Source organism: Macaca nemestrina, chromosome 15 (genome assembly GCF_043159975.1).
Source record: "Macaca nemestrina isolate mMacNem1 chromosome 15, mMacNem.hap1, whole genome shotgun sequence".
Lineage (NCBI taxonomy): Eukaryota > Metazoa > Chordata > Mammalia > Primates > Cercopithecidae > Macaca > Macaca nemestrina.
The window spans coordinates 105,319,042-105,329,033 of NC_092139.1; the positions used below are offsets into that span (position 1 = coordinate 105,319,042).

At 55.4% G+C, this 9,992-nt stretch overlaps 1 protein-coding gene across 1 annotated transcript; it reads left to right on the forward strand.

The window, feature by feature from the left end:
* The first annotated feature begins 2,339 nt into the window (after nucleotides 1-2,339).
* LOC105464476 (galectin 1) lies at nucleotides 2,340-6,143 on the forward strand. Its single transcript, XM_011712424.3, has 4 exons — nucleotides 2,340-2,464; nucleotides 3,737-3,816; nucleotides 5,226-5,397; nucleotides 5,944-6,143. Exons 1-4 carry the CDS (start codon nucleotides 2,456-2,458, stop codon nucleotides 6,088-6,090), a joined length of 408 nt encoding a protein of 135 aa, XP_011710726.1. The 5' UTR covers nucleotides 2,340-2,455; the 3' UTR covers nucleotides 6,091-6,143.
* The last annotated feature ends 3,849 nt before the right edge of the window (nucleotides 6,144-9,992 follow it).

A 9,992-nucleotide genomic window follows, 5' to 3' on the forward strand; every position in this document is an offset into this window, starting at 1 on the left:
TCAATTCTCTGCCACAGTGATCTTCCCTACAGCCCAAATCTGGCCTCAGTACTAACCCTGGCTCCCCAGCCTCCCGTACAATAATGTCCAAGCCCTGTGCCCAGCCCATGAGGCCTCCATGATCCAGGTCCTGATGGCTTCCCAGCCTCATCCCCGTCTTTCCCCTACATGCCCGGAACACTGTTCCCCAGCCCTGGCCTTCCCATTCCGGAGCTTCTGCCCATGCCGGAAAGCCAGGCGCTTCTCCGCCTACCCTTCACGACCCACCTCCTTTACTCATGCAGCCACCAGCCCACCATAGCACTTTCTCATGGCTTCCCTTAGAGCCATCATCATCTACTTCTTCTTCTTCTTTTTTTTTTTTTTTTTGAGACCGAGTTTTGCTCTTGTTGCCCAGGTTGGAATGCAATGGCCTGATCTCGGATCACTGCACCTCTGCCTCCTGGGTTCAAGTGATTCTCCTGCCTCAGCCTCAGAAGTAGCTGGGATTACAGGCATATGCCACCACGCCCGGCTAATTTTGTATTTTTAGTAGAGACGGGGTTTCTCCGTGTTGGTCAGGCTAGTCTCAAACTCCCAACCTCAGGTAATCTGCCCGCCTCGGTCTCCTAAAGAGCTGGGATTACAGGCATGAGCCACTGCACCCAGCCCATCATCTACTTCTCAACGTGGTTGTGGTAAGATTCCACCCCAACCATGCGCTCCTTGAGAGTGGGGACTGGGAGGGGTTCATCTTTGAATCCTGAGAGCCCAGGGCCAGGCACATAGTAGGTGCTCAGTAAACACCTGCTGAACACTCGGGGAAAGGAGGGCTGTGCCAGGCCTCAGAGGAGAGATGTGAAGAAAGAGGACAGGGTGGCCAGGCATGATGGCTCACACCTGTAATCCCAGAACTTTGGGAGGCCGAGGCAGGTGGATCACCTGAGGTCAGGAGTTCCAGACTAGCCTGGCCAACAAGGTGAAACCCCGTCTTTACTAAAAATACAAAAATTGGCCGGGCATGGTGGTGGGGGCCTGTAGTCCCATCTACTCAAGAGGCTGAGGCAGGAGAACCTGGGAGGCAGAGGTTGCAGTAAGCCGAGGTCATGCCACTGCACTCCAGCCTGGGCGACAGAGTGACACTCCATCTCAAAAATAAATAGATAAAAATAAAAAAGAGAGAGGACAGGGTGCTGTCATGCACATCCATGTAAAGAGACCACCAAACAGGCTTTGTGTGAGCAACATGGCTGTTTATTTCACCTGGGTGCAGGCGGGCTGAGTCCGAAAAGAGTCAGCGAAGGGAGATAAGGGCGGGACCGTTTTATAGGATTTGGGTAGGTAAAGGAAAATTACAGTAAAAGGGGTGTTGTCTCTGGCAGGCAGGAGTGGGGGTCACAAGGTGCTCAGTGGGGGAGCTTTTTGAGCCAGGATGAGCCAGGAAAAGGAACTTCACAAGATAATATAATTGCTTAAGGCAAGGGCTGGCCATTTTCACTTCTTTTGTGGTAGAATGTCATCAGTTACTGCAAGGCAGGGCATTTGCACTTCTTTTGTGATTCTTCAGTTACTTCAGGCCATCTGGGCGTACGTGCAAGTCACAGGGGATGCGATGGTTTGGCTTGGGCTCAGAGGCCTGACAGGTGCACAGAGCTAGGACCCCACCCCCTCCTGGCCTGGACCACCCTGGGCCATCTCCCCAGCTTGACACTCAGGCCAGAGGCTGTCAGGCCAGGGCGCTTTGACTATCCCCTGCATGCCCCTGAAGGGGGCCAAGCCCGAGGACTTAGCCAAGCCCTGCAACCTAAGGCTTGGCGTGCAGCCCAGTCTTTCTTTAGCCTTAGCTAGGAGCGAGCAAGCGCTGCAGCAGCCGCAGTCCTTGCTTCCGGGGAAGGCCCGGGTGGCGCCAGGGCCTGTGGTTTAAGTCGGTGGCCCTCTGCAGACGCGCACGCAGGAGCCACGCCCTGGTCCCTGCCCTGGAGTGGCCTGGTCTCTCCCAGCTCTGATTCCTTGAAAGACCCTGCACCTCCTCAGCCATCTTCTCTGGGCACCCCCTGAGCCCAGCCTGCTGGCCACAGGCCCCTTCCCGCCAACTCGTGGGCCTAGCTCATCATCAAACTATTTTCCATTGGCTTCCCCCAATCTCTGCCACAGCACAATTTTGGTGGTGGCGGGGCAGGGGGAGGTGGAGAGGGATGAAGAATAGGAGGTGGAGCTTGGACCCTCGTGGGGGGGCGGCAGATGGCCACTCTGATTGGTCACCTCTGCTCCAGAACTGGCTTCAAAATTCCACGGACTCCGCCCTCGGTGGCCCCCAGCCCTGTCCTGACTTGCAATTGGCTGAACTTCCAGGGGGCGGGGCTCACCCGGTCCGGTCCCGTTAAAAGGGTGGGAGCGTCCGGGGGCCCATCTCTCTCGGGTGGAGTCTTCTAACAGCTGGTGCGCCTCTCCTGGCAACATCCTCCTGGCCTCAATCATGGCTTGTGTGAGTGTGGGGACCCCACCCCAAGGTCCAGGGGATAGGGCAGGAGCTGATGGCCGGAGGAGAGCTGGGCAGATCGGGAGCAGGGTTCTAGCCCCAGCTGTGTGGCCTGGAACCACTGCCTTCTCTTTTCTAGACCTCAGTGGCCACATCTGTAAAATGGGGGTGGGCGCCATGGTCCCTCAAGGCCTTCTCTGCATTGATAATTGTTTGGATTCCTCCAGGGTCTGAAAGCACAGTTATTTCTGCCCAGGGTTGACATTCTGCAGCTCTCTGAGTAGTGAGCGTGGGAAGGGTGTGGCCAACTGGGGGACACCCAGGCCACTATATCTTTCCCCCTCCTCCACCCCAAAAAGCCTCCCGTCCCCTCCCCCCTGCAGCTGTCCCAGTCACCAGGCCCGGGCAGAGTCACCCTCTGCTCCAGAATACGCTGAAAAGTCGCCAGGACCTGAGACAGGCTGCCCAGGATGGGCCTTTCTAGGTCGGGGGTGGAGGGTGGTTGTGTCCAGGCTGGTGGGAGGGAGGGGAGCCGGGGAAATTCCCTTCCACCACCCCCAAGCTGGGAGGTTGGGGTGGCAGGGAGGTGAGAATCTTCCTCGGGCCCCAGGGAAAGGGTTCAAGTTTCTGACAGAAGAAACCACTCAAATCAGTTAACTCTTGCCCACCCACTCGGGGTGCCAGGGAGCAGCAGTGCGCAGCAGTTTTCTCAATCTTGTTAACCCTGAACCAACCTGGCCACAGCCCGACTGCAGGCCACTCCCTAATGCAGAGGGGCCGTGTTCTTCAGGGTCTCCTCTCTAGCCCCTGGGCCTCTTCGCAGAGAGGAGCTTGAAGGAGAATAGTAGTGTCCCCCTAGCCACTTCCTCTCCAGCAGAGGGGTCGACCCCTGCATTCAGTGTGACTGTGGGCCAACTGCCTGCCCCTCCCCAGCCTGATCCTCTCTATCTGCGATGGGACAGAGCACCCCACCTCCCAAGCCACTCTTGAGTTCAAAATCCCCAGGCCAATCTGCAAAATCTTCTAGAGCCTGTCTTCTAGAACCTGATTCACATTACAGATTGAAGCCAACCCTGTTGGGAATAGGGACTTTTCCAGGACCACACAGAGAATCAGAGGCTAGAAATCACAGCCCCATCCTGTCCCCAGGCTTCCCCTTGGCTTGGTCAGAGGATGCCGGGCGGGAACAACCCCACTCCCACCCCCAGCCACCCCCGGACACTTCGGGTAGTGGAGGCCTTGTCCTCTAACCCGCTGGGCCGGGGCTTGTCTGTGCAGGGTCTGGTCGCCAGCAACCTGAATCTCAAACCTGGAGAGTGCCTCCGAGTGCGGGGCGAGGTGGCCCCCGACGCCAAGAGGTGAGAGGTGAAGTCAGGGTGGTGGGCGGCAGGGATGGGGGCTTGGTCCAGCCTAGAGGGCGTGGCCGGCCAAGTCCACGTCTACTCCCTGGCCGAGAGTGGGTTAACGGCCGGCCGACGTTGCTGCGCTTTCTGGTTGACTCACTTCCCCCGCGGGGTCTGGGCGCTCCCACCATTGCCGCCCCCTCCCCCGCTCCCTCCCTGCTGTAGCCTCTTAAACTACAACAGCTGCAGCCTCGTCATCTATAATACCTTGGTTCCCCCGCCCCCACCCCTTTCCGGTCTGGGCGGGGCCTGCATCTGGGGAGGGCGGGGAGAAGAGTGAGGCGGGAGTCACTGCCGCCTTCCCTCTGAGTCCCTCCCTCCTGCGTCAGGTCATTCATTCACTGGCTCAGTCCTGTCCTTCTTCCTTCACTCCTCGTTCACTCAGCCGGCTGCCTTATTTTCTCAGCAGCTATGTGACCTTGGACCAGTCAACCAACCTCACCTAGCCTCATTTTGTTAGAAAAACAAGGGGGGGAGGTGGTTGTGTGGAGGAAGTGAGATGCCGATGGTGTAGTGATGAGGAGGAGGGTGAGGATCGGCTGATATTGTTAGGAGCTGATATTGTTAAGAGCCGTACACTTCTCATGCACTAATTTCATTGCAACCAAACCCTCAGAGGCAGGTATAGCTATTATCACCACTAAACAAATGCATTTATTATTTTATTTTTTGAGACGGAGTCTCACCCTGTCCTCCAGGCTGGAGTGCAATGGCTTGATCTCGGCTCACCACAACCTCCATCTCCTGGGTTCAAACGATTCTCCTGCCTCAGCCTCCCGAGTAGCTGGGACTACAGGTGCCTACCACCACGCCCAGCTAATTTTTGTACTTTTAGTAGAGATGGGGGTTCACCATGTTGGCCAGGCTGGTCTCGAACCCCTGACCTCATGATCTGCCCACCTCGGCCTCCCAAAGTGCTGGGGTTACAGGAGTGAGCCACCGTGCCCAGGAGTATTATTATTTGTTAATTCACCCCATAATTACTAAGCATCTCCTTCTGGTGTGCCCCACTTGTGCTGGGCACCAGGAACACAGAGATGTACAAGACAGGACGTGAAGCTGCCATCTGGAGGAAGTCTCTGACCTTGACCAAAAGGGCTAGGACGCTAGTGACTTCAAGAATCTAGCAAGTCCTCCTGTGCAGCCCCCATTGTACAGATGAGCAAACAGGCAAGGAGGGGCAGGGACTAGCTCACGTTCACACCGTAAGCAGCTGTCAGGGCCAGAGCTAGAATCCAGGTTTCTTGTCTCTGTTAGTGAGTTCTTCAAGCAAAGTGTGTTCATGGAGTACTGAGTGACAGATTAGTCAGTCGGTGGGGCTGGAGCTGGCCGAGGTGGCCTCACACCCACCCATTACCCCCCAGCTTCGTGCTGAACCTGGGCAAAGATAGCAACAACCTGTGCCTGCACTTCAACCCTCGCTTCAACGCCCACGGCGACGCCAACACCATCGTGTGCAACAGCAAGGACGGCGGGGCCTGGGGGACCGAGCAGCGGGAGGCTGCCTTTCCTTTCCAGCCTGGAAGTGTCGCAGAGGTGGGCTGCGGACCGGAACCGGGACCAGGGACAGGGGCTGGGTGGGCTGGGGCGGAGCTGGGTTAGTGACTAGAGATCTTGGCCTTGCCTGCTCTCTTTCCCCTCCTCTTCCCTCCCTTCCTGTGTGATGACCAGTGTCTGCCCCTCTTGGAACCTCAGTGGTTAATTAGAATAAAACAAAAGAAAAAAAAGCCTGGGCTCGGTGGCTAATGCCTATAATCCCAGCACTTTGGAAGGCCTAGGCGGGCGGATCACCTGAGGTCGGGAGTTCGAGATGAGCCTGACCAACATGGAGAAAAATACAAAAATTAGCCAGGCGTGGTGGCGCCACTGCGCTCCAGCCTGGGTGACAGAGGAGACTCCGTCTCAAAAAAAAAAAAAAAAAAAATCTGTCATAGGATTAGAGTAGAAAGAAAGAAAAAATATTATAAATGCACCTCCGTAGGCTCAGCCACAAACTGGGGCTGTGTCAGGGCCACATGAGGAACGGGTTCTGGAAGGGCCCATGGCCTGTGGGCCTGGCTCACTGCTCTCCTGTACCCCCAGGTGTGCATCACCTTTGACCAGGCCGACCTGACCATCAAGCTGCCAGATGGATACGAATTCAAGTTCCCCAACCGCCTCAACCTGGAGGCCATCAACTACATGGCAGCTGACGGTGACTTCAAGATCAAGTGTGTGGCCTTTGACTGAAATCAGTCAGCCCATGGCCCCCAATAAAGGCAGCTGCTTCTGCCCCCTCTGAACCAGCCTCATGTGTGTGTATGTGTTTGTGTGTGCGCACGCATGTGTGTGTGTGTGTGTGTGTGTGAGAGAGAGAGAGAGAGAGAGAGGGGTCCCCCACCTCCAGGCCTGCCCCCTTCCTTCACTTCCATTTGCTTTGTCCACGGGTACCTCCTCAGTTCCAATGATGTCTTCCGCTGGGTCCCCCAGAGCAAGCACAGAGAGTCTGACACACAGTAGGAGGGTCAGTGACCACTGAATAAAAATCAGTCCCTGCCCTGAAACTGCTTTTAGCCTAGTGGGCCCTAGAACACAGCAGATGCTCAAAGGATGTTGTGTAAATGACATCAAGGGGGAAACAGGCAAGGACAGACCACTTCATGTGTGGTGACGGGACAGAAGACAGAGAGGTGGAGGGAAGAATACGAGACCCCTCATTTGCCTTCATGAGGTAGAGATGTGGAGTCAAGACAACATGGGGCTGCCAGCTGTGTGGCCTTGTGCATGTTAACTGACCTCTGTGAGCCTCAGCTTACTCCTTTATAACAAGGGGGATAATGCAAACAGCCTATCAAAGAGTTGTTCCAAAGATCAGTCGCTTCTTGGCCTTCTGGCTGAGATCGAGTGGAGATTAAATGAGGTGTTGCATGAAAGAAGCCAAGTTCAACACCTGCATATGGCAAATACTCAGTGGTTGGTGGTTTCCCATACCTCGTGCACAGCCTTTTTTTTTTTTTTTTAAAAGAGATGGGGGCCGGGCGCGGTGGCTCAAGCCTGTAATCCCAGCACTTTGGGAGGCCGAGACGGGCGGATCACGAGGTCAGGAGATCGAGACCATCCTGGCGAACACGGTGAAACCCCGTCTCTACTAAAAAAAATACAAAAAAATAGCCGGACGAGGTGGCGGGCGCCTGTAGTCCCAGCTACACAGGAGGCTGAGGCAGGAGAATGGCGTAAACCCGGGAGGCGGAGCTTGCAGTGAGCTGAGATCCGGCCACTGCGCTCCAGCCCCGGCGACAGAGCGAGAGTCCGTCTCAAAAAAAAAAAAAAAAAAAAAAAAAAGAGATGGGGTCTTGCTATGTTAACCAGGCTGGAGTGCAGTGGTTGCATACTGCAGCCTCAAAGTCCTGGGGTCAGGCAATCCTGCCTCAGCCTTCTGAATAGCTGGGACCACAGGTGTGCGTCACTGCACCCAGCTCCCTGCACCACTTTTGAAGTGCTATTACTCCAATCTGAAGGTGAAGAAATGGGCTCTGATAGATGAAATGACTCCCAGGTCTGTACCAGGCCCAGCTGAGCCTGCGGAGCTCCCCAGGGATCCTGTCTGTGGGCTTGGGCCATGCACCCCACTTAGCTAGAGTGTATGGGCAACCAAAGGACTAGTCTGGAAGCTGCCGGCTCTCATTCCTGGGCAGATGCCCCCACCCCAACAATGGGAAAGTAGGTGATGACCCTGGCACCCCATTGCCAGCCCCTGTTTCTGTGGTAGGAGGAGCTGGGGTTGGGGGCTCCATCAGCCCCTGCAGAGAACCAAGAGGTAAAAGCCAGCCAATATGAGGCCCAGCCTCCAGACTCCCGCAGCCTCCTCCTCAGGGGACAGAGTAGGGGTGACTCACCCAACCTGAGATGAGGTCTCCATGAACCTGTTCTCCTGGTTTCCAAAGATGATGTCTCCTCTAAGACCAGCCCAGGCTGTTACCTTGGAGGGTAATGCTTAACCCAATCCCATGCACCCACCCATCACAACTGATGGGGCCTGAGTGGACAGCTGGGGTGCCCTGCACACTGAACACTTCCCTGCACCTTTTCCTTCCTGCCTGCTGCTGCAGTCACATCTTCCCAGGGCCCCTACCTCCCTGGGAAACAGCTGCAGGAACTGAGCCAAGGTACAGAAGGTTAGAATCATCACTGGGCTCCCCCATAGCCCCAAGGCACAGTCTCCTGAGGCATGGTGTGTGGGTTGGGGGGTGGGGAGCTTGGCAAATCTCCCTTTCTAGGGCAACTGGCACCAGCTGTGACTAGGTCTCTTATACACCCAGCCTCAGTTTCCTCATCCATAAAATGAGACCCATCTTGGGTGGATGATTCCCATCTCAGTGGGTACCCTGGGACCTAGGTGGGAGCTGGGGACACGCACCTCTCTATGAGAGGTCAAAGAGGATGGAACACACAGGCTGAGAACTCCCATGAGCCACACCCAATCTCCAGGCTCTCCTGGGGCTCCCAGGTGGCCACCCAGAAACAGCTTCGGAAGCCTGGCTGCAGATGGAGCGCCCTCTGCTGGACATTGGAGAACACGTCCCCTAGGCTGCCCTGCCTGGTCCTCAGTTCACCCACACTGATTCTCCCCTACACTGGCTGACACTCACAAGACACTAGGACTGGGGCCACAACTGGGCAGAGGAAAGTCCTGGGACAGGTAAGAGAGGCCACTGGGTGTGGAGGAAGGAAACCCAGCTTGGCGTCAGACAGACCTGTGTTTAAACCCCAGCTCTGTGGCTGTGTGCCCTTGAACCAGTTATTCAACGTCTCTGAACCTCAGTTTCCTCATCTGGCAAACTTTGTTAAGACTGCACTAGTTGGCCAGGCATGCTGGCTCACACCAGCACTTTGGGAGGCTGAGGTGGGTGGATCACAAGGTCAGGAGTTCGAGACCAGCCTGGCTAATATGGCAAAACCCCATCTCTACTAAAAAATACAAAAATTAGCTGGGCGTGGTGGGGGGCGCCTGTAGTCCCAGCTATTCAGGAGGTTGAGGCAGGAGAATCACTTGAACCCGGGAAGTGGAGGTTGCAGTGAGCCGAGATCGTGCCACTGCTCTCAGGCCACAGAGCAAGACTCCGTCTCAAAAAAAGAAAAAAGAAAAAGAAAAAGAAAAAAAAACAGGTGTGGTGGCTCACGCCTGTAATCCCAACACTTTGGGAGGCCGAGGTGGGTGGATGACCTGAGATCAGGAGTTTGAGACCAGCCTGGGCAACATGACAAAACCCCGTCTCTACTAAAAATACAAGAATTAGGCCAGGCACAGTGGCTCACGTCTGTAATCCCAGCACTTTGGGAGGCCGAGGTGTGTGAATCACCTGAGGTCGGGAGTTCGAGACCAGCCTGACCAACATGGAGAAACCCCGTCTCCACCAAAAATACAAAAAATTAGCCGGGCATGGTGGTACATGCCTGTAAATCCTACCTACTTGGGAGGCTGAGGCAGGAGAATTGCTTGAGCCCAGGAGGCAGAGGTTGCGGTGAGCTGATATTGTGCCGTTGCACTCCAGCCTGGGTGACAGAGCGAGACTCCGTCTCAAAAAAAAAAAAAAAGAAAAAGACTGCACTAGTGTTGACTGGGTGCGGTGGCCGACACCTGTAATCCCAGCACTTTGGGAGGCCAAGGCAGGAGGTTCATTTGAGGTCGGGCGTTCGAGACCAGCCTGGCCAACAAGTGAAACCCTGTGTTTACTAAAAATACAAAAATTAGCCGGGCATGGTGGTGCATGCCTGTGGTCCCAGCTACCGGGGAGGCTGAGGCAGGAAAATCACTTGATCCTGGGAAGAGGAGGTTGCAGTGAACCGAGATCACGCCACTGCATTCCAGCCTGGGCGACAGAGCGAGACTCTCTAAAAAAAAAAAAAGAAAAAAGATTAGCTGAGGTGATGTATAGAAATGCATGGTGCCTGGCATGCAATACGAGTTTGGTGAGTGTCGGCTGTCTTCACCCCTTTTAAAGTTCTGTGTGTCCCGAGGGCCTAGGAAACTGGGTCCAGATAAGTTAAGTCAACCTCTGCCCTTAGGCCACCTGCTCCCCACCCTCAGAACCTGTTCTTGCCTGTGTGACCTCGGACAAGTGACTGCACCTCTCTGAGCCTCAGTTTCCTCC